This window comes from Camponotus vicinus, unplaced genomic scaffold (genome assembly GCF_025532165.1).
Source record: "Camponotus vicinus isolate PSW18456_S1 unplaced genomic scaffold, iyCamVici1.0 SCAF_14, whole genome shotgun sequence".
NCBI classification, from domain to species: Eukaryota; Metazoa; Arthropoda; class Insecta; order Hymenoptera; family Formicidae; genus Camponotus; species Camponotus vicinus.
The window spans coordinates 3,628,047-3,654,504 of NW_028141950.1; the positions used below are offsets into that span (position 1 = coordinate 3,628,047).

Below are 26,458 nucleotides of genomic sequence, written 5' to 3' on the forward strand. Positions count from 1 at the left end.
TTAAACAACAGTTTGTTACTGCAATATTCAAAAACATCAAAATTCGATGTGCGCTTGATTGTATGTATGTTTTCACGTAACAATTCTTGTTTAAAATGTAAAGTGTGTGCGTGAACCGATAAATGTTCAAAAATAGAAAAACTCTAATATACATAGATTGGAGAATCTCTTCTCGGATACGTTGTTCGAATTGCCGATAAAAATTGTTTTGCAAAATATTAAAGTATCCACTGCAAGCGTAGAAACTTCGCAAATGCGTTTATTCGGATTAGCAAAATGGTTATCGATTGGATAAAATCGTGGATTCGTACAGAAAATTCGGATATCACATTGGAATAATTATCGATGCGAGTGCATCGAGTAATTGGTTCTGTTCGTATCGATAAACTTATTGTTTTAATACTTTAAATCTCTCAGCGTTGAACATATAACGTGAAATAAAAAATAGACAGCTGTATCTTTTGTTCTTTCAGAAAGACCATTAAATCGAAAAAAATAATGTTTGTTATTTAAATTGCACAAGAAAGAGAAAAAAGAGAAAAAGGTTAAAACCGTATTAATAAAACCGTATTAATTCTATATTTTGAAACAAAAGGCATAAATTAATCAATTTATCGAAGGTAAATGAGAAGAAATAATTTTTCCTCTTTTTCTTTAAATATTATTTATCACATTTTTGCAGGAGAGAAATTAATTATTGGCAATTCATCATCTGATTATTTATTCCCATGGTTTCTCGAGGGAATAAATTATCTTGTAAAATAGAGATAAAAATTAAGAAACTTTATTCTCAAGTTAATTAAGTACTAATTACTATGAGCGCGAGCGTCACGAGGCAAACAAGATTTTGCGGGCTTTGTTTCAAACTTTCGGTCGGATATTCCTTTATCTTCTTAAAAGTGGGAAAAAAAATTCTACGTTGATAATCCGCACGTGTAAAAGTGATCGATATATCGAGGTTGTCGCTGGTACATGTCCTGTATATCGTAAAAAATGGTTACACATTGAGCGAACGAACAGTTTTGCTTGCTCGTTTCTTTTCGCTGTATCAAATATTTGCGTTATAGTTTCCTTCATGTAGAAATACTCTTCGATATATCGCCTCATGATGGAATCAATTCGAACTACCGACGGAAGTTTCGTTCGGAATCATTACATCTTCTGAATTTTAACAGCGAACATTCATGTTTACTATTTTTTTCGCTCACGATGTGCATCCCCACCTTAAGAAGATATCGCGCAGAACCGCATTGCGTCATAAACTGCAGATTCACGCAAGGTATATATGTACGTGATCGTTATTAATGTTTTTTACGAATCATAGCAAAAAAAAGTAACAATACGTGACGGTCACTGTGCTCAAACGATCGAGATAGGGATTCGCCGGAAGCTTTATACGCCAACGAAAAGCACCGTGGATAAAAAGTATATTCGCAAGTGTATCATGCGATTCATATAAACGATATCCTTGCAGGACTTTCGATGATAAAAAATTCCATCTCATCTCGTATCAGTTTTACGTAACAATAATTTAAAAATACTAAAATGTTATCAAAAATTCTAAAATATTATTTTTATAAGAAAAAAATAATGTGCGTATTTTCAAGATTAATTAGTATTTAGTTTCAAGTAGTTTTGGAATTCTTAAATATTCTAAAGTATGTGTGAATGTGTGCAAGAAACGTCAATCATATATATTATACGAGGAAGGCAAATTTATTACGATTATTCATAAAATTTAATTTTATATTTTATATATTTTTAGAAAATTGCTAAAAATATATGATTAAATTTGGTTTTAAATTTCTCAAAATATGCGAAATAAAATTTCCATTTGTTTAAATTACGTCGATAACAGGACTTCTTTAAACGATATATAAAACGCCTACGTATGCTCTCTATTCGAAAAAAATAAATCATAAACGATAGACATGAAAAAAAATAATAGATTGAAAAATTGCGCTGACACGTACGATATCGGTAACGCAACAATAAGTTATTGATGTAACTTATATATCGTCGAATATATATATCGAAAAAATTTCGTGGGCAAAAATTGAACAATCGTTATCATCAAATGTCAAGCCAAAAACGATATAAATATTTCCATTTTATTGACTACATTAATAATAGTTATCGACACATTTATTAACGTGTAAAAACTTGTGGGACAAAATTCAATTTCTCTTTATAAGTAACTAAAATTGATCGTTCACACACGAAATTTTAAAACGAAATAATCTAAACTTCACACCTATAATGGCACGATTTCTTCATGTCGATTATGATGCAAGGTCCAACATTTGGCCCAGTTTATCTCGAGTCCGTTTGTCAGGAACATCAATCCTAAGTGCCTCTTTGTAAAATCACTTTACTCGCGAGCTAGTGCACGGCGATAGACCGTGCTTAATCGACCGGAAATGCGAAAAGAGAACCGCGACAATTTGTGATATCGTACAGCTGCCGTTTATTTGAGGAACAGAAGCAAGTCCTGCGGAAATGAAGACGACGGAAGTACAACGCACGGACATCTCTGTCGTCGGAGTCGAAACGCTTTTTCTAGAAATGAATATTGAAGGCAAACATCGCGGAAAATGCGAAAGCGAAAGAGAAATGATAAAACTCAACAAAAAAGAGAATTAGTAATGTAAACTTTTTTCTCCCTTATGTAAGCACGAAAATGTCTTCATCGATTGTTTTTGATTGTAGAATCTTATTGAAATATAAGAGAAAAATAATCGATTTTGATTGAATTAATTAATATTAAATTTCTCTAAATTTTTCAAAAAATGGTTTTAATAATATATTCGCGCGATAAGAGGAATTTTCAAGTATGACTGGCACAAATAAAAAAAAATATATTTATGTATAATATATAATATATAATATGTATAATATATAATATATAATATTTTAATATAAAATTATATATATTTTGATTTTTTATTATTTTCACTAAAATTAAATTTTCCCTTCGTTTGATATAATAATCCATATATTTACTCTTGATTTCTTGGACGATATCTGCAAAAATATTGATCTAAATTCATCATATTATGTACAACACAATTACAAATTAAATCAGAAATTTCTCCTACGTAGTTTGCTGATTGAATTACTTATAACATCAGAAATTTCTTTACTCTGACGGAGATTTACTTCAATAGTTTTCTAAAGCCAAGCTATTTAATATTAAATAGCTTGACTTTAGAAAACTATTGAAATAAATCTCCGCCAGCGTAAAGAAATTTCTGATTATATACATGTATATTATACAATCATATTTAGTATACGATATATATAATCGAAACCAAAAGTTATCTGATCGAATCATACACGAAATCAATTGATGATGTGCGATATGTCGTGAGTTTTGTGGAACGTAACATTTTATGGAAGCAAGTGAATAGCGCGAGACCGATTGTGATTGATTAGAAGCTACAATATGTCGTTCGCTGTCGCGGAAAATTCTCCAATACCATTCCTTCTACGAGCGAATTCGATTGAATTGGTTTCTCCGCCGTAATTTTTTTCTCCTCGCCAACGATTGTACGAGAATCGATGGTAATCCTGCGAGATGGAAATGCGGCGGGACAAGGTTTTCGCCCGGGGCTCTCCTTCCTATTAACCTCATTGCATCCCTCTTCGCCCCGTGATTTCAGTGAAAGAACAGCCTTCGTCGCGAGTTATCCAGCGAAATCACGGACGCGCAACCACGACAGCGTCGACAAAGCCTCTTGCCGCTTTTTCCACCTCAAACAAACCCACATATACGTGTGCTCTCTGCATCTCGATGTGATCAACATCGACATTGCATTTTGTGCACCTTGCACAACCGTTCGCGCTGTAATCATCGCGCAATTTCATCGCGGAATAGACTCTTTTGCGATTATTATCTTTTGTGGTTATCGCGGAAATCAGTGGAAAAGAAGGCGAGTGCTGAATTCGCCTGAATTCATCCTCTATTCCACCAACTCGTTTTTGTATGCATCCGACTCGACTAACGTTTGCGCGTTTACAGAGAGATTGCTCGAGATATCTAATTATTTTTATCCCGCTCCATTACGCAAATGAATCAAGTTTGGAAGATGTGCACCTTTACCAAACTTGGAATACGTCTGTAGACATAAACGTCATAACATTGTACTGTGCGCAAGATAAATTGAAGTTCCTTGCGGGCACTGCTAGAATATAGTCATTTGATATTTGTCCCGAGAAACGCTATATTATTCTAAAATTCATAACTCTCTCTGTTTCTTTTATATAATTATTATATTAAAAATTAAATTTATAAAATAACCGTCTCGCGTATAAATGAATTATGAGAGAATATTTTTAGAGATATGATATTGGATTTTTTATCCCAGAGCAAGTTCATAACAACAGAGAGCAAAGTCCGCATTTATAAGACAGCCAATTCTAACTTATATAGCAGAAATAAGAGCTGAAATATCCAAAACTAGGCAAATATTAAAAACTACAGAAATAAGAATCGTGAGGTGGATTAGAGGTCAATATACATTGAACAACAAAATGAAAAATAACGAGGACAGAAATGTAAAGTTCAAAGAACTCAAGGCGCTGGGTAAAAAGAAGAAAAAGCGAACACCCAAGAATGTCCACGTATATAAAATGAGTGAAAAGCATTTAACGAAAATAGTGAAAAACAAAAATTCACAAAACAGAAAACCACCTAAAAGTTAAACGGATTTTTGGACATCAATTTCTCAAGAAAAACATTAGGCATTGAAGCTCGACAATCATAGGATTCGCTCTGAACAAAAGAGAAAGAATTTTTTATTAAAAAAAAAATAAATAAATAAAAAGTATAAATTATTTCTAAAAATATCAATTATAATTTTTATAGAAAACATGTTAATACTGAGCATATATTTATCATTAGCATCGTTGGTATTTTTATTTTGATTCGAGAGAGAGAGAGACATTATTTCATTCTTTTATAACCCAACATGATTCGATTCTTGCAATTCCTTCATCGAAGCATCGGCTGTTTATCTTTATTCGAATACGACATCGGAGTAATACGATAGCCATTAACGTTAACGTGGCATCATGCGAGTAGTTTACACGGCAGGCTATATTCGGGCTAAATTATTTTAGTAACAAAATCGATAGTTACTGCGGCTATTAAGATACACACACGGGTCGACCCCTCGGAATGATCCTCGGCATCCTCGGCTTCGTGATCGTCGACAGAGCTGCCCACGACGAGGTCGCGTTACACTTTTCGAGTGGAAAAGATTGTCGAGTGGGTGGCTGAGATAAGGGTCGACACCACATCCCTTCGTTTCTCATCGCAACCTTCCCCCTTTCTCCTTTCTCTTGTCCGTGCGAGAATCGAGCAAAAAGAAATTACAGCAACGAGGGAGCGTCGTCCCCTGTGGAAGATAGTGGAATATTTAATAAGCCTAGTATTCTTTAGCAAGCAGCCCTTTTACTTCGTTTATTAGCCCGTAAGTAGACACGACGTGAAAAACGACGTCGTTAATTGTCTACGCCGACAGATTTAAGCGATTTATTATTGAATATATTAATATAATTAACAAGAAAATTTTTAATTATAAATTCTATATAATTTCCAATAAAACTCATCAGTGGTACCGATTAATTACAAATCACGAAACAGAAAAAATAAAAAGAAGGATCGTCGCAATATACAAAGTGCCTTTATTCACCTATACCATATATCCAGATCGTTTTTCGTCATTTCGATATTAAAGATGGAGTGTGATTGATCGTGTACGTCATTATCGTTCGCCAGTGATGGTCTAGTTTCATAGTGTTTGGTGAAAATACTTTCAACGTGCATAAAGAAGCAAGAATTCTACTTGTTTCATCATTTCTTTCCGTGATATTTAAATGAAAAGTTAATTCAACGTTAACAAGTTAAGGTAACGATAAATCGAGGTGAATCGCTACGGAAAAGGCGCGTTGAATTTGCGAAATGACGCGGAAGGTAACAAAATGAAAAGTGCGTAAAAACACAAACGGGGTTTATACAGAAAAACCGTTCGTTAAATAAAACGACTTATTCGAACTTGTTATCAAACGCGCTTTTTTATTTAGGGATTATCTTTTTCTTTTATTTTCGCGTCGGTTCTTTTTATCTTGCGAGAATCTCTTTATCGCTTTTCTCAATAAAATCGCCAACTATGCTGTTCGGAATCATTGTTCGATTTATTTTCGTCAATGTAGAAGGTACGCGAATATCAAATTTTTCGCAATTTGTTTCGCAATCTCCTTGATTAAAAATTCTAGCCTATTTTCGCATCTCATGTTAATATCCGCTTTTCCTGGAAAACGCCGTGCATTTCCGCCACATAATCGCGCAATTATTGAACTCACCGGAAATCGAGCGTAGACTTGTATTTATCGCGAAATTTATCGGAAAAAAATGAAAAACGAACTTATCATTTCCTGTATACCTACTTCTGAAGTAATACAAAAATAATCGGATTAAAATACACAATTAGAGAACTTTATTAAAATGTCAAATGTCATAATTTTTACTATGTTTTCTCTTAAAATTTTTTTTATCAATCAAGACTCTTGCCTGTGAATTTTAATTTCATTTTGCTTCATCTTTTTCTATGTTCTTTTTCTCCGCAAATACTCATAAGCATATTTTTATAGTTTATGTCGAGTATAGCGTAGAATACGAATTACTTAGCCAGGGTTTACGAGCTTCGCAAAAAGCTTTTCTTTGTCCTTTTATCTTTGCTCATTATCAATTCATTCAATGCTTATCATCTCCGCGCGTGAAAGATTTAATTTTTTTTTAATTCAACGCGATTTTTTCTTTAGAACGCGAATATAGGTATTTTAGTTTAAAATTCATATGCTTTCGTGAAACATTTCGATGGAAATTTCATTCCGAAGAATAAATATTTAGGATAATAATAAAACGATGTGTGTCAGTTTCCACTGACAGATTTTAGCCGCTCAAGTAAAAAAACACGCGAAATACATCGTGCATCGAGAGTTTTATAATTTCGGGAACGATAGAATTGCAAGGAGCTAAATTGATCATCGTCATGGCAACTGATTACGTCAATTAGACGGTAATTGACGTGTCAAGTGCATGCTTGCGCACATTTTCGGAGCGGACACAAACGTATTTTGTTCGCGTGCAAAATGCGTGTACGGAATAACGCATCCTCGATGGACGCCGTAATAAATGCAGACAGATACGCTGAAACGAAAGCGCGAGGACAAAGGAAAAGACCTGTGTCACTTCGACGACGAGAACGTTCGTCGTTCGTTTAGTCGTTTGTCCTGTTACTGCTTTTACTACTTCGAGCTTGAAAGAATACAATGCACTCTACGAAGAGACAAATCTTATTCCATTGTAGAGAGAACGTGTGTCGCGCAAATTGTCAATCCCGCGAGATGCAACTCTCACGTCAAAATGCGAGGGCGTATTTATTAATTGTCCTGAAAAAAAAAAAAAATGAAAGATATTTAATGCTAATGGTCTATTTCATTAATGTTGATTTTAATCTTCGTTTAATCGTAATTTCCGTTCTTTTCTAAAAACACGATTAAAGGGAGACAAGGAGAAATTAAAGTGCGATTACGATATTGATCGTCTTTTTGTAAGCATAATGTAATTACGAAATCCACGTGTGCCTTTCTTTTTGTCGGCGTGGATCTTATCCAAGTACCTCTTAAACTCGTGCAATACAGTTTGCGAGTTCGTGTTTTTGCAAGCCATTTTTGAGGTTCGCTCTACTTTCGACTTTTTAGTCCACGAAGGTGAACTTTTATAACGACCGCGTTTGTGATTCGCGTACGTTCAATTAGAATATACGAGAAACTCGGACGTAAGTCCTGTTTCAAGTGCGTCATGGACCTCTCACGATGTCAACGCGATCATTAATTTATGTTTTCAATGGGATCGAGAACTGCCTATTTACCTACCTACTCACGAAAGTCGATATAAACGGAGAAGTTTCGCTATAAAACGTGACGTAAACTCAGCTCTCTGATAAAAAAAAAAAAAAGAAATTTCCAGAGACGGAAGTGACTCTCTCCCTTCGGCGCACGATGCACTTTTTTATTTATTTATATCCTTCGTAACTTTTTTCCGCGATCAAAATCCAAATGATTAATTTACTGCGTATTTTATCATATTTATTTTGGTTGCAGCTCGCAACGTCAGCTAAAATAAATATTTTTATTTTATGTAAATGAAATATAAGTGTAAATAACATAGCAGCGATATCAAATGATGAACAATTTTTAATTTTTGTGATTGAAAATGTGTAACAAGAAAAATCGTTCTTCTTTTTTTCAAAATAAACTTTCCTTAATTAAAAATTTGTAATTGTCAATGTTAGTTTCCTAAATAAAAAAGTAAAAAAAGAAAATCAAACGAATTACTAAAAACAGAGTCACGCTTTGGTTACATGCTATGTGAAACGACTTTACAGTAATATCTAACAAACGCTAGACGTGAATAGTCTATATAAACCGCAATGGATACAGCACTAAATTCTCCTTGCCGTAAATTATATCCTTCTTTTTTCTCTTTACTTCTCCATATGTTTGCTTTATTGCTTTCTTTCGACGGATTTTAATCAATTTTCAATTAACATAATGAGAAAAGTTTATATCGCGACGACGTCATGTTGAATTAGGTAGAACCGTAATCGTATTACACACATCCGAAATGATAAATGAAATATTTTGAAGTAATAAAAATATAAAAATACAGTTTGCTCATTTTTAAAGTCGTATTTCAAACATATTTAAAAAAACGTATAAATAAGGTTATCATGAAAACTACTAAAAACCTTGGAATAATTTGAAATTAGAGATTTTTTTTAAATTTATATAATTCTCGAATATATCCTTCTATTTACCGCGGAAAAATTGAAATCAAATTTCCGTTTTTGTTGTACACATATCCCGTGGAAAATATTTAGTGTAAATATATTCTTTTAATTAAAATTAAAGTAATATTTTACGTATTGAATCAATATTATTATGCTTATCGATCCTGATCAATATTTTATCATTTTTCAACAATTTTTCTTATTTTAAGATATTAAATCTATTTACAAGTGTTGAAATATCGCAATTACAATATTTGCGAATAGATTGTCAGTTTCAAGTCTTGAAAAAAATCGATTGCGAGGTATCTGAAAGTTTGATATCACAAGCGTGCATTCAACAACTGGAGCACATTATTCAATACCGCTCTTGAGGGACGTTTGAAAACTTTAAAGGGACGACATGCGCATAAAATATATCTTAATAGCGCAAAAATGTATTTTGCATTACGTTATATATGCGATTCCTCAACGAGAATTATGAGCGGAATAAAAGCGATCTCGCCGAGCATCTTTCGATCCATTTATAAAGTAATCACTTTAATTTGCTAGAGTTTACCATCTTATTATACTTGATCAAGTCAAAACATAATCGAATTCACAGTCGTAATAATAAATGATTAAACACATCAAGTCGAAGAATCATGTTCGTTAGCGATTCTGCCATTCGAGTAGGTTTTTGTCGTGCGCGAAACAGCAGCTGGTTTATTATAGCAACTTTTAATGACACAATGAATCAGATAAGAGATTGCAGGAACGTTTGTCCTAGTTTATTCGATACGATCTGTGATTAAATTTAACGTAACGATAAGAAACGGTAATATTTGAGTTGACAAAAATTCCCAAATAGGTATTTTCAAGTTACAGTAGTCATTAATTTAAATAAAAAGGCAGCTTAATTAATAAAAGTAAATTTAAAGCAATCAATTTAATCAATAAAAATATGTTTAAACAATAAAAATAAATTAAAATTTAGTAATAAGCAATATTACTCAGAAGGATAAGACATTAGATCATTGAACAGAATTACGTTTCAAAGATTTCGGTAAAGGGAGATCTGTGTAATGTGTAAGTCGGGCTTGCAGGTACTATAATTACGACGCAATCTCGTAACAGGAAACCCGATCGCCGTGGCCCGTGATCAGGTTTCCCCGTAAAATCACGACTCTATGTCTACGGATTTCAAGGAAACAAAGACAGCCAAGGAGATAAAAGCCAGATGAAATAAAACAATCAGTCGACGTTGAGATAACGGCTTTCTTTATAGAAAAAAACAATGTGAAATTGCTTTCTTCTTAAAAAATCGAGCAAAGGGTTTTTATAATTTTCAATATTTTATAATTTTAAAATATAGAAAAAAGTAACAACTCTTGCAATAAATTTACGAGATGTAAAATAAATGTAATCTAAATTATTAATTAATTTGTGAAAATTTTAACTTAAAGAAAATTGAGAAAATAAACAACAGTAAGTTATAACAAATATAAAACATTTATGTGTTATGAGTACATTTATTCAAATTATATAAATCAAAATAAAAATAATAGAAATGTAAATGCATTTCTACATCTCGTACAAATTCTTAAAGCAAACACAATTGTTTATTTTTGACGGAAGCATGAATCCTACGGTGAACATATATTCTTATTTCTATGTTTAAATATGTTTCGTATATCACGATGATCGCGATGTATACGAGACAAATCTACCGGATTCATCTCTTTCGAGGGTGAATCTCTAAGGAATCGGAAACGCAAGTCACAGTGGATGCTCCAGCGAAGAATACGTGAGAGCAAAGCATGATAAAAAAAAAGGCAAATCGATTTTTCTTGCATTCTCAAAAGTACTTTGATTCCCGACTGAGATTATCTTGTCGATGTCAATCTCGCGACGAAGTTCCAACGAAACTAATAACGCGAACAGAAAAAGAAAACATTGCGAAGCCAATTGCTCCGCTTAATTGCCGCTCTCGACGAAACGTGGCGAAAATTAGAGAGGACTTAATTGTACGAGTTATCATTTTTCAAGCGAAGTCGAGCGTTTGACAAATGGAACCTTTTCACGCAAGCTGCTTTTAGCGACGCCTCGTTGCCCGAAAGTTCTCATTTATTTTCATGCATGTAAAAAAATAATGCTGCAGATGTAAACTATTGAAAAATAAAACAGAGAATTTTAATTGCATAACTGAGAGATGCATTTTGGAATCTCTCAACCGCGCAAAAGGGAAAATTGCTATTGATGGCACAAAAAAGCATGAGAACTTTCGGGCATGTTAATAAAAAAACCGACAATCAAAGACAACAAAAGACTTATTCCAACTACTTCAAAAATTTTTTATCAATTAATAAAAAAAATGCTTTTTTTTTTTGATACGATGCGCCAACAGAAATTCTATTTTTATTAGATCAGCTTAAATATAAAATGCAGTTATTAGAAAAACGACAACTGAAAATTATGAGATATGCGTACGAGAAATAAGTAAAATTCTCCGAGATAACGGATTTAATGCAACATCGTTACAAGTAGAAAGTAGATTTAAAACAATGAAAGCATATAAGAGAAGAAAAAATTACATAGCGGAAAAAATAGAATGCATCTTCAAGTAGGAACGGAACCTAGAGGGAACTTTTTTAATAAAAAAAATCTTTTATATGAATATGAAGATATAAATGGGAAAGAAAAGTCAAAGGAGTTATTCACAATATGAACTATAATCCTATAAAGAATTTCATGCAATTTAAACGAATCTTACAAAGAATTTTATGCAAATTTATCTCGACATAAATAAGCTTAAAAATGTAACGATGGAGCATAAGAAGAAAGCTGTGTGTATTTTTCTCTCGCATCAGAAAATATAATCTAATCGTATCACGATTTTATAAATTTTTCTATTTCCGATGTTCGCAATATGACGAATGGTGTATTAAAGTTGCATATATAACGCGAAAAATGTCATGCGCGATGACGTGAAAGAGATGTGATTTTTCGTCTCGAAAGCTGCGCTTTATCCGTCGACATACATATATCGACTGCTCCACCACGAAGACGGCAACATGTCCGCTTGCATGAGATTCATCGATAACCCTGATGGATCACTCGCTATAAAAATGTTCGCGTCGAAAGCGCGTTTTGTTGCATAGCAGACCTGCATCGGCCGATAAGAAAATTTAAACGTTATAAACAAAAATGGACAAACGTTTTACAAAACTATCGCTTCATTTAATTGATCGGAAAAATAAATGTGCATACGTAGTAAATTATTTAATTGCCCTTATAATATAGTGCTCAATTTCTGTAACAATAAAATGTGACGAAATTTTCAGTTAATTTATAGTAACATTTATTTCAACGAAATTTTCTCAAATTGAGTTTTGTTTAATCTTTTAATAGAATCTTGTCAGATATTATACAGTTTATGAAAATTCTTGTATATGTGTGTGTAAGGCGAATGTTTTTCACCACCGTCTTTTCGCAATTTTAATTTATTATCACAGTCGCACTAAGCAATTTTCCTAGCTGACATTTAACGAAATGGTGAACACATGCATTTTGAGTGCACCGGAAACAGTTGGTTATAAAACATTTATAAACGCGTTGCTGCGAGCAGACATAAATTCGCATTCTATTGCATCGCAACAAAAGCAGATCGAGGTAAAGTCGGGTGTAAAGTATCAGTATTAAAACGAGTGTAAGAGACAGATTTTTTGAAATTAATACATAAACTGCGTAATATCTAAATCAGCTGTATTTCTTTCGCAAATAAACTTGTTTGAAAAGGCGATGCTTTTAAAAAGATGTTAAAGAAGATATTTCCTTGCTTTTTAAACATTTATTTTTCAATATTAGAATTGCATTGTATGATATAATAAATATTTTTTCTTTGATTTATTATCTATTTTTAAGAAATAGAAAACTCTCTCGAGGAAAAAAGGTGTGAAAACGAACGAAGAGCGCGCATCAACGCGAAAAAGCGAATCTCTCAGTAGTAACGACGCGAATATATGAGCCACGTTCAGGCTCAAGTAGTAGAAACCTGAATACGGAGCGACTAGTTATAGTAGTTTGTATGCTCTTCTCTCGCTTCCTTCTCGCGGTTCGTATTTGATTCTCCGGTCGTGTAAGTCTTTCGTAAAACTTTTATCATTGAATTTTCATGAGCTATGAATCAGATAGGATCAAATTGACGTATTTTTCGACCCGAACAAATCTGCCAATTCTGCTGCTACATTAAATGTACAAAAAATAATATGAAGGATCTGATTTTGTATCCATTATTAATATATCTATTAATAGTATATTGTATATTTATTTATATATCAATCTGTTTTTTTTTTTATATAAATCAGTGCTTATTATTTATTTATTACTCGCATCGCGATTTTTACTCGCGATTTCTCATTCGTGTCACGATTGGAAACGATAAAGACGAAAGTGTCATTAAAATGCGCGAGCTATCGACGCGACAATTTCTGGTCACGATTTTAAAATGCTGTAAACTCACGATGCGACAGATGGAAAAGACGATAGAGCGAAAAAGAAGAGAGAATCGAGACCCATCATTGTGCGGCAAGCACAAATCGGAAAATTCAATTGGCGTTTGAAGTCAAGAGAGTTTTATCGCACGGACAGAAATGGGAAATATGATCAAATAAGACCCTCATTAAATTCTACCATCGACAGATAAAATTACACCTATCGGAAAATTTAGTACTATTTATATATCAATTTGTTGTTCTTTAATCCAGATTTTATCATTCGAAACGTTTAATTCATGTTTAAAAGGAAAAGCTTGATTATTAAGTTAATTATCAGTGTATATGATAAACAAAATAAAAGGATGCTCATACATACACAAAATACAAACAATATTGTTATTTTTATTTTTTAAAAAGTTAAGCGCAAATTCAGCGCATTCATCTTGAAAGAACATCTGTAATTTTTTATTCTCAAAAGAAAAAACATTCACAATAAAGCGAATTAAATTTTCTTCATTGTATCGACAGCATTGGATACGTGTACAGGAGCAAAAATGAAAAGGAATGAGTAGATTATGAATGTCATAGAACGAGGATTGAGAATGAGACCGCTAAGAAGCTTTAATGCTGGATTAGTAGCTATAAGGATGAAAAGGAAGAAGGAACGCAGTGAAAAAAGAATGTCTAATACTGGATTAGATCAAAGTCAAGAGAGACGAGGATTAATATAAAAAGAATCGACGAGTGATGAGCGATGAGACATATATTTCTGTAAATTCGCATAAATGTGTGGAATTGGATTTGCAGGAATTCCATCTGTCAGGAATTTCAAAGAATGAAAAACGAAAAAATCGACTTTTTTACGATCGCAATTTATAAAAACTGAATGAGAGACGGATCAGAATGCAAGATAAAGATTTTTTATTAATCTTAACTCTCTCTCTCTTGTAAAAAGAAAAGAATCGATAGAAAAGAAAACGAAGATAGAAGACCCATTACAAATAAAGGGAAGGAGAGGAATATGAAAAAAAAGTTAATAGAGAAGAAAAAAGCAATTAATCTTGACGACATCTTGACGATGCGATTAATTCGATAATATCGCAAATTATATTCATCCACGAATAATGAATAAGTTAAAACTATTTTTACATTTTCCTCTTTATTATGTAAATATAAGCGATTGATCAATGTAAGTTACACGTAAAAGTAACGGTAAAAAAATAATTTTACCACAGTCTACAAATGCGAGAGCACACGATGCAAATATGCCGAGCGCATATTGCACGTGTGCCGTTGCATGCAACACGTGCTGTGCATTCGCAATTGCGAGCGAATAGTGAATAACGTCGAGGGATTGACAAAGTCACGCACACGTGCGTATGGGATATCATGGAAATGTTCGTCGATTGTGAGATTCGCGTAAATATATGTTCTGCATTGGCATCGAACAAAGCTAAATTGAATCTGATACGCAAAAGGTAGTGTCTTTGCGTAGAAAAATTATAAAATAAAAATCACGCACGTGAAACATCCGTGATCAATTTAACCTCGAATCAAATAGCCATGATAGCAAATGAATTCCAATCAGCGGCAAGAGAAATTTACAAGTGTCTCTTCATATAATGATATAGAATATCTATATAATATGATTTATACACTGATATAATTATCAATACGTAGTACAGGAAGTTTTCGCGTATAGGAAGCGATAGACACAAGTGTTTCGTCCCCGATAAATATCTCAGCGAAGGTTCAGCTACCGAGTGATACCATCCTTATTTTTAGATCCCTAACCCTAACATGTTCTTGTTACACGATCCAATAAGCACAATGTGAAATGGAGGAGGATTAGCAGCGACCCTCGCTTTCTTTTTCACGCCGTGGCGGTCAAGTATTTAAGGTGGCGATTTTGCGGCAACGAAAATCGATGACCGGTCTTGGAATCAATAGCACGCCGATGAAAACCTCCTTCCGGTCGCCAAAAATCGAAACTCATTTGCCTGTCACATTGATCAATATTTAAAGTTTACGACAATATTTATTACCCGAAACCCTCGCATCCATATATTTACCTTCTAAAGAAATTTGTTATTAATTTTTTAACAGACACAATAGACTTATATGCCTCTTATCTTTTTTAGCAAATTAAAAAATAAAATTAAAATTGCGTGTATTTCGACTGTGCTTTGCTTGCCCCATAAGATATGTACAATACAGAAGGTGTACAATACAGAAAATGATAAAATCACAAAAAAGTTTTTTTTTAATTTAGAATTTGTAGACATGCTGATTAATTTGTAGTATACTGAAAAAATAAACATGATAAAAATATAATTGGAGTAATATTAAAGATCAATTGTATTTAAAAAATGATAACAATCATTTAATGAACATTAAAGAAATGAATAAATTGAAAACTGCATATCTCCAAAAATTTCTTTTCGCTCTTTAACAAAATTTTTATATGTATTTAAAAAATATATAAAGATCTCTTTTAAATTTTTTATTTTTTTTTTATTTCTTTAAACGCTTGAAAAGAATATTAAACATATTACATAATTTTTTTGCATAAGATAAAAATTTGTAAATTTATTTTTGGTCGTCGAAAAATGGAACAAAATATCGCAAAAGACAAGACGAGACGCTATGTTAAAGGCATCAATACATTAACTGTGCGGTGTGTAACAAAAGATGTGATTACATAGTTAACAACCGATCAAACTACAGTAATTTACCAAAACAATGTGACACTAAATTTCTCTCGCATCCTCCGACAAACAGGAAAATTTCGGGCAAAAGGCCTCGTTCTATCAAAGGGACTATTCATTGAGTTTGCAGAGTTTCATAGACGTTGTTGCGATGCACGACGATGCAACACACACAGGCTCGTGTTATGTACGGACTTCTCGTCTAATGAAACTCCGAATATCGATTATTATCGGGACACCTTGTACAGTGGTTTGTACCTTTCGCGCGGCTCTTTGATCTATCTTAGGTAGAAGGTTTAAACTTACCTAGGTTTAAACTACCTAACTAGGATCGACCTCTCGTTCTACGTGGATTTTCGGAGGGACTTTCACCGGATTCTGCACGAAATTGCTTCATAGTCGTGTAACTTACTTGTAATCTTGGACAAATTTATTCACAACCACCTGTAGGATCGTCACCTCGGAACCTTTAAGTCACCTATTTTTATAAGCTACGTTTTTCGGTAGTATTTTTAGAGCGATAGTTTTCCACGCGATCCAATAAAACCGTTGCGATATCTCTTTCGAAAAATATTTTAACAGATATTTCCATACGTATAGATTTCGAGTAATAATATCCGTATGATATAAAAAAGTATAAGATAAAAATAAAATAAAATAAAAATCGAGAATAATGATGTCTTTCATTATATTTATTTTTACTATGTTTAAAAACAAATTAATGGTTACATTAATTTTTTAATCACTTTATTTAATTTTGATTAATGTTTCTACCTATTTGCTGTACATAACTTGATTTAAAAAATTACGCATATTTATAGGGAAATATGAAATTTACTTTTTCCTTTATTTTAATTTACTTTTCTCTTTAATTTTATTGTACATACAAAATTTTGGAAATTAATGTTATTGTTATTAATATTATTTAATCCAATTTATTTTTGTACAATTCGCATTTGAGTATAATATTATGCGCAACCTGACTAATTGGGCTACAGTAGACTTAGCTCCCTGTCAGTTAAGATTCTGCCAAATGGGAATGCATACAGAATCGGCTTTGTGTGAGTAGGGTTAATTATTTAAAGGGTTACATAGGTCTCGAGAGATTCGCGGCTCTCCTGCATTATTCGCAGCAAATAGGATCATTGCGAATTTGAAGGAGAATTCTACAAAGCTCTGTTGAATATTGCATGTCAGAAAGACAAGCCAAGCTGTCCTTACACATCTATACGCCTATGTTGGTAATAATAAAAGAGAGAGAGAAGAAGAAGAAGAAAAAGAAAAAGAAGAAAGAAAGAAAGAGAAGAGAGAAACGCACTTCGACTGATCTCTTATTCCCTTTAATAAAGGATGAATTTCATACGAGGATCTAAAAAGTAAACCTGACAAGCGAGATGTTTTTCCTGACATATAATCAGCTGATTATCTTGCAAATTACAGAATGCTTTCAAGAAAATTCATATAACAGCCTTGTTAAGAGAATTGCATGTTACTCGCTCAACAAAAGACAAAATTAATAAAAGACAAAAGCACATATAATATTGTTGAAGATAAGCAAGTGAAAAGATTTATGTGCATCAATCATGATGAAAAAATTATAAAAATAAGATATTTTCTTTTTATTTTGTAAAAACAAAATATTTTATTTTCTAATATTGTTATTTTTGTACAAAAAACTGCGTATAATTTAAAAAATTTTTTTCACAGCTTTAAGTTTTTTATTGAGGCTTGAAAAAGGCATTTCTTTGATATATTTTTTAATGAATGATCGATATTCGTTTCCGATGTCTGACTAACATGAATAATAAAATGTATTTGTGATTATTATTGAATATCTAAAAATAGACTATGTATTAAAATATACAAATTTCAAAAACATTAACTTATGTCACGTAATTTATATCTTTATATAATCACCAGAGAAAAAGAGAGTAAAAAATTCATTATATCAATAGTTTTTTTTTTATATTATTTGTAGGTTTAACAAAGCAACTCTGTAAATTATTTCCTTCGCAATTAATTGGCATGAAATGGTATCTAGTTCCCCATAATTGTACGTAATACCTCGGCACAATAGTGCATTTATCTCCGTATATAATGATGACTTCGAAGATATCCATTGAAATTGGCAAGGATTTCACTATACTGCCGCAGATTGCAACCTCAATTACGGATCGGATAAGATACGCGATTGAACAGAGCAGATAGAGGAACATGGCTTTTTTTAGTCGAACATATATGTAACTCTCTTTAGATTTCACGAGACACTCATTCGAATTCTCTAAAATAAAAAAAGCTCCTTCTAAAATTTTTGCTAAGATTTTCACTAATTTGTTTCGAAATTTTTTCTAAAATAAATATTAATGCAGTGCTTTTAATATTTTGGCATCTAATCTCAAGATATACCTATATATAATAACTATCTAATATAATAATCTTCAGAACATATACTTTAATAATTTTAAAAATAAGTTACATTAATATCTCTTTTTATTTAATGTGCACAAAAAGATAAAATTCTAATTTTATAAGTGTGCACTAAGAAATTAATTAAAATAAATGTATTTCAAGAATGTCTTGAAACACTCAAGAAAAATAGGCATTGAATTCAGCTCATTTAATTGTAAAATTTTATTTCTGTTTCAGCTGTTGAGTTCAATCGTGGTAGTCGGTGGAACAAACGTAGCCGGTGCACTAACACATCACCCTCGGGAATTGGCGCAAAGACAGGCATTCCTCGAAACCCGACAATGTGTTGAAGCACGTTTGACCACACAGAGGGAGAATCAGCAACAGGTAAGTTGCTGTATTCACGAAAAATTCGTACATCGACTTCGACTTACATATGGCTCGATATAGTATAATAAAAAAATTATAAAATAAAAGTAGAAAAATTTATAAAATATAATTTTAATAACATAAACTTGATGAAAAAAATAAATTGTATTTAAAATTTAAAAAAAGTCATTTTCTAATTATTTATAAAGCTAATGCTATTTTAGAAAAAAACTTTATGATGTAAAATTTCATTTAAAAAAATTAAGAAATGTCATTTATATCAAAGTTATACATTTAAAAAAAATAAAACTCTAAATATGCGCATGTAATAAATATAATTCAAAACAAAGTTACTGAAAAGTATATTATTAATAAGTCAAAAAAAATGAAGAGCCACAAAAGCAAAAGAAAAAAATTTCAAAAGATCTCTGAAGTTTCCCGAAGAAGAAAATTGAAAAGTTAACCGAAAGGTCAACGATAAAATTTATTTACCGATATGAAGGAAAAAATAAATAAAATCATGAAAGATCTCATAAAAAGATGACCCTGGAAAATCTTATTTTCTGTGTAGTTGAAGAAAGAAATATATTTCTTGTCGAGAGATATTACGCTACATTAAAGATATCTTTTACAAAATACTTCAATAGAACGAATTTGTGGATTCGTTATTGTTATAATCTCCAAATTATAAAGATATGTTTGCGGCCGCGCATGATTTAAATATCATAATTCTCTAATAACGGTAAAAATATTGTTACACGTTTAAAAATGTCGCAATAATTGTAACACACACCGTGAAATATATTTAACGCCAATTCCTCTTAATCGACATTGATAAAGCCACATCACGGAAATAGCGATTATCTTATTCCTCTGGGATATCATCCTATGAAATCTCCAATAATTGACGTCTTTATCAATTATTAATAACGTCATCAAATGTTCATGTAAACCGCAACATAAGCAAGAGAATATATGAGGATTCCGAGTTCTATATTTAGAAACCATCCATTTCAATAAAAAAGCAAATTTTCAAAAATCCTTGCAAGAATAATTAACATAGAACTTTATCCTAAATTTAAATCTAAGAAATATCTTGATGAAACATTCATAAGGAGAATAATCCACCAGATATTTTAATTATGTTGACAATTCTAGGAAAACGCATATTTTCTGAAGAAAGAAAAAATTATAAGATTATCTCGCAGAGAATTAATTTCTTTCGAGTGTAATAACCTTTTTCTATCATAATACAAGAGATACGACATTTATAATTTTTATTGAAAATGTTAAGTAGAAACGGCTTTAAAAAATGAGCCGAATGAAAATCATAAGAGCGAAATTTCATGAATCTTCAGGTGGATTATTTTGTAAACGCTTTGAACGAACGAGTTAAAAAAATCTACAACGAATGGGAAGCGAAAATCGATTAAAATACGTCAGATACTCAACAACACAATATCTGGCACAAATTCAATCAACTCGAAGATGAAAACGCGCCGTTAGGAATTTGTGACTCGCGTATATCTCGTTACCGGACATGTGATTAAAAATCTCTCTTGCACAAGGGATATAACAGAAGCAACGAGCGATTCGAATTCGGCTTTTATTCGGAAATTAAAAAGAACTTGCTAATGAAACATTTCATAAGGGGCTGCTGTAAATAAATATACATACAAAAATAGAAAGTGTAATAAATATTCTTTCATCTTTAGCAAATTTCTTCATAAGTTTGCAATTAAATTTTATATTTCATTCCGACCCGCAATTTTAAAAATAATGTTGCATTATATAAAATTATATTTTTCTTGAATATTAAGATTTTTTTTATAGTATATGAGAGATACCATGATATTAAATATAACTTTTTTTAAATTCAGCGAATGTAACGATTCAATGTTATGTCATTTTAAAATATATATAAAAATATATCCTCTTGCGTTACGTAATATGTTACAGTTGAACATACAATGTTCAATATGCGTCTACATTTCTGCTTCAAAAATAATTTGTGCGAGTATATTTGAATTGTTTCTCTCGCGAACAATCAACGGCAAATTGACGGGAAGCAACGTTTCATGGAATTATTATGTCGCAAAAAGCGGTGGTTTAATGAACAGTAACGCACTGAATCAAACTGCACCCTTGAATAGGCCTTTGTTGGATACCTCGTGAGCGAGCGCGCGTATTATTGTTAATGATTTTCATGAAAACTTTATTTCGTTAGCGCGTTGAACGATATTGCGTAAATCGTTAATTATTTTACAATATTACGGACTCGATAATGCCACTGTACTTCACTGTTGCTAATAGAAGCTTGGTACATGTATTAAAACAATATTGCGTGTATATTCAAAAGCACGTGAATTCACTCCGAACATGTGTTAGTCGACCAACAAAGCCGCGGTGAATTTATTTTGCGTGAACGTGTTGTCCAGCAGTCGAAAAATAATAGACGAGTTATTTGCACAAGACTTCAATAAAACAGACCGCACCGATTGTTCATTAACTATTTGTTCTGTTTCAATGTACGTTTGATGTATTGTATTAAAGCACACCTACACCTCTGTCTTTCTTTTAACGTTGTATAAGTAAATTTCAGCAAAAAGAATAACAATAAACATCGAAGCAATAATATTTTTTTCAATAATCAAATATAATAAAACAGAAAATTCCCGCTTTATTACCAATTTATTTTTCATACATTTTCGTGACATGTATGTGTATATGTGTGTATTCGTAACATTTATTACTTGTATTTTTATTTTTCATATTATATTTTCATTTATTTCGTTAGAATGCGTTCTATTATTAACGTTAAAAAAATCTCATAATTTTAAAATATATACACGTAAAAGTAATCAAATAAATATTTTTTTCAAGATATATATTAAATCTTATTGTATATCCGGTATTAAAAATATCACCACCACGCGACAGATACACAGTCGTAATTCTCTGATGACAATTTACTTCAACGCACAAAAATAACTGAAATCGAAATAATTGCCAGAAAGCAGCGATGATCTATTAAAGCTAGCATCTTATCGTGCATCGCTCATAACCATGATGGGCCAACCGACCGGCTGGCTTTATACTATTAATCAGAAATCTGTGACCTGTCGCGATATCCATCGGCTATTATTCGCGTCTACTCGTCGATCGCCCACAATCACTCAATATATATGTGACAGCATCGAACGTGCATGCTCGTTTAACGACGAATAATGTGCACCGAGACACGCGCGAGCCTATATTCCTGTCTCTTCTCATTCAACGATATTGACAAAGTCAATTTTAGAAGAGAAGAATGCCAAAATAGCAACAGAAAATAACCCACTTTCAGAATTTAAAATAAAATTTTCAACAAAAAATTCTTGAAAGAAAATTCAATTAAATTAGAATTTATTTACCCTACTTAATTTTATCTTTAAGAAAATTAAAATAAAATAATGGTGAATAAGGCTATTTTTCCTATCTTTATGTTAATATTTAATATATTTAATATATTGTTTAATATTTAATGTATTTAATATATTGTTTAATATTTAATATATTGTTTAATATTTAATATATTTAATATATTGTTTAATATTTAATATATTTAATATATTGTTTAATATCTAATATTGTCAAATATCCGTACGTCGTCAACATCGTAAGCGGCATCAAAGTAAATAGCAGTCTCGATAAAAATCTTGGGACGCTTTATGTAGAATCGACATTGCATAGAATCGCGATTGCATACTGTGTTACGCGAACATACATATCGCGATTCTAAAAGCGCACAGCTATGTCCGACGCGTATCGATCATCAACGTAAAGCTTGTCGAACGCTTGTCATCGACTTCGTCCGCACTTGAGAAGTTCCCACGATGTTGACGAGCTCCACGTGTCGAACAAAGCGCCGCGCAATATTGCTCCCCCGCATGCAGTGAGGGTGGTATGTCAATTCGATATACATGATCCCTGTAGAATAACAAAGATTACCGGCTATCGTAAAAGTTGTTCTTTCATTTCGATTCACGGTACTATACGATTTCCGTTTCGATCGTGGGAACGCATAGTTACATGCAACTCGTACCGTTTTTCATATTTGATAAGAGAACGACATGTTACTCTCTAAACAATATTACGCGAATAAATATTAAATTTATTATTAATTAAATTTATTATTAAATAATTCTATGCATTTTATTATTCAATTGCACATTATAAATTTAGTTTATTTTCTTTTTCAATCGCGTGGAATTTTCTACGAACGTTTCTCACAATTATATTAGAACAAATCACTCAAGTTTGAAGAATACTCGATTAAGTTAAAAAATGATTCCAACATATTTTATATTATCAAGATAAAATATATTTATATATACGCGTAGTATGTATATCTTCGATGGTTATCCAAATAATGTACTTTAGCTCTTAAGACTGAATTAATCTGCAACTCCTCCTCACATTGGTTTATCTATTATAATCCTTGTTACAGATTACTCGGGAAAATCCTTCTCAAGGTGTAACTTAATGGCTATTATCGATCCATTATCACATAAATGAAATGGATTAGTTAGCATAATATAATGCTAGTTAATGTGATAAAATATAAAAGTATTTTTTAATAATTAATAAAACTATCGGCAAATAAAGATAGAAGGTGGAAAAATTAATTTAATCTAATTATCGTTTTTATTATTTCAAGTTTATATTAAGATTTAAAGATTTATGCTTTTATAATTATATTCAACAACATGCTTTTATAACTGAATTCTTATATTTGAATTCATATTTTCATGATTCTATTGTATTATGTATTTTTTATATTCCTCTATTTATCTTTAAATTATACATTAAAATCGATTATCTTTTATGATATTAATTTATTTTTCAGGAAAGGCTTCTGCTCAGCGTATTACCTAGACATGTGGCCATGGAAATGAAAGCCGATATAGCCGGAAAGCCAAAGGATACGATGTTTCACAAAATTTATATTCAAAGATACGACAATGTCAGGTACGTCATATTGAATAATAATCACTTACGCGTTTAAAAAAATTGTTTAAAAATGCTATTTCAATATTTATCACTTCCAATTCCACTTTGTCACTTTAATTCAAAGAAATTTTTTTATTATAACTTATATTATTAACGTTACATTATACAATTGTTACGAACAATGTTATCCTATGCTGAATTCGAAATGACACGCATAATTATTCGATCATGTAATTATACTTGTGAACTTCAAAATGGAAATTTAATGCGTTATAATGTCATGCACCTGATTTAAGTGTACGCAGTACCACATAGAGAATTCTAGATCGATAAACTTGTAATGGGTTGAGATGTAACATCCAAACTTTCATATCTGACATTTCACTAAGCTAGGATCAATTTAACTTAACCGGCGAATTTGCAAAGAGCAAATATCACGTTCATTCAACTTTAATGAGTTTCCGTGAGCTGACAATTTTTCATTATTAGACCTTTCTTTTCTTTTCAAGTGGCTTAAGTCAACATTTTCTTATGACTGTTTAAAAAAATCTTTTATAGTTAAAATTAATTATCAAAAATTATTTATTTGCCCAGAAATTATATATTATGATTAAAACGAATTTAACCATGAAAATAAATGACTATTTAGATATTTATTTAGTTTCAAATATTTCAGTATTCTATTCGCCGATATTTGTGGATTTACTTCGCTCTCCGATCAATGTACTGCCGAAGAACTCGTCAGATTGCTCAATGAACTTTTTGCACGGTAAGAGAAACGTTATAAAAAAAAAACTACGCTTTTAGCTTTAAATTTGCTTAAAAGCCTTACACATATTAAGATAGATAAACATTACAACAAAAAGCATTGTGCTGTTTCCCCTTTTCAAAATAAATATTATCTTTTTATATATTTTTCCTATCCACGAATTTTTCGAAACGTACACTTGTAAGATCAATATTTTTAAACATTGCTACAAAGAACAAAATATAATTTTAATGCATAAATCTTAAAAAATCGCGCTTTTCTATAACAATTATGCATATATTGAATTCTTTTGATTTCATAAAACTTTTCACATCATCTGACGACTTTAAAAGAAATGCAGCAGTATAAATCAACAACGTTGATTTCTATCTTATTTGACTCGCGATATCAATTTCTTTTTCCTTTGTTCTTTGCAACATTGATCTCTTGGGTCTCGTAAATTATTTTGTTTCTCCGGTTCACAGAATTCTCTCTTTATATCGGCGGATATAAATCCCCTTTGCAGTTTTACGAACAAATTGTATCGTTTAATATCACTTTGACACGCGTTTGCGTTTCACAAACTACATACAAGTCGCATTATTGTAATCTTCAAATCGAATTATGTAACGTCCGTGAAAGTTCCTTTGATCCGACTATTCCACCCACGAGAGAGATCATCCGAGATGTCAAACTAAAATTGTATCGTATAAAATGTATAATATTTCTAGATTCTCTCGAATAACGCGCTATTCATAGGATGTTCTAAATATATTATGTTTTCGAGAGTAGTTTTTAATATATATTTAATATTTTATAAGGGGGATAAAGCTTTAATAAAAATATATAATAAATATATATTTAATATATATTTTTATTAAAGCTTTATCCCCCTTATCTTGACGAATACCATCTGTCTCATGTTTGTAGCCAGAGTTTTTCGGCACCGTTGATTCCCTCCAAGTTTCCCTCGATCGAGTCATATTCCTCATGTCCGACGAGCCCTTGGAAAGGCTTCAACAGCTTTAGATTTTGTGTCCCTGGTGACTTTTCGGGTCAATAGGGTCTACTTATCCTACTACCAAGAGGGATTTGCTAAAAGCTCATAAAGGCGGCTTTCATGTGTCAGTACAAGAGAGAGATCACTTTTTGAGCTTCTGTAAATGCAACGCCTTCATTCCCACAAGAAAAGACAAAATTACCTCTTAGAAAGAACGCTCGGGGCGATAAGATAGAGAACATAAAAGAGTGTAAATAACGTCGAATCTCGATGAAGAATGCGAGATAAAATTTTCCTCATTCTGGCATTATTAAAAAATAATAATACATATATCGTGTATACCTCTTTAGATTATATTGAAAAAAATTACCAATCGATTACTTTTAAATATTTTTATGCAAAATATGTTTGTTAAAAGCACATATCTTTTATTATATATTTTGTATAATGAATAAATAGTGAATGTTGCGCATAATATTTCAATTAATAATGAAATAAAAACGCGTACTTCCTTCGTTTCGCGGCAACCTGCGGTTGGCAGGAATAAAAAGCCCTTTTACCGATTTAACTCTCAAAGATTTATGCGATAATATGTTAATAATCAAATTATTTAATTGCCATATTCGCGTCGCAACCATATACGCAGCTCCATCGAGATTGTTATTTTGTGTATATATCATATTTAACTAGTTTAACATAATATATACCCTATGTGTTACGCGGATTTGCCGCGCGTGAAATATTAATATCACCCTTCCGGCGCCCCGAATTAATTTCGTATAATATGCACCGCACGGAGTGCGACGTTACTGAATATCTAATCTGAATAAACCGATTATCTACCGGCTGTTAGGGTCTTTCCTTTTGTTGACGTGCTATCTCTATCTATCGTTTGAATTAAT

General features: G+C 31.7%; 2 protein-coding genes across 6 annotated transcripts in view; one reads left to right on the plus strand and one right to left on the minus strand.

Moving 5' to 3' along the window:
- LOC145965402 (uncharacterized) overlaps positions 1–26,458 on the minus strand; it is a 120,188-nt gene that overhangs the window by 63,460 nt on the left and 30,270 nt on the right. The window lies entirely within an intron of this gene.
- LOC145965400 (adenylate cyclase type 6) overlaps positions 1–26,458 on the plus strand; it is a 92,323-nt gene that overhangs the window by 46,748 nt on the left and 19,117 nt on the right. For both annotated transcript variants that reach the window (XM_083088912.1, XM_083088913.1), the window contains exons 7-9: positions 18,685–18,834; positions 23,705–23,826; positions 24,485–24,577. In XM_083088912.1, the coding sequence (XP_082945038.1) occupies positions 18,685–18,834; positions 23,705–23,826; positions 24,485–24,577 (365 nt within the window). The remainder of the gene's footprint in view (positions 1–18,684; positions 18,835–23,704; positions 23,827–24,484; positions 24,578–26,458) is intronic.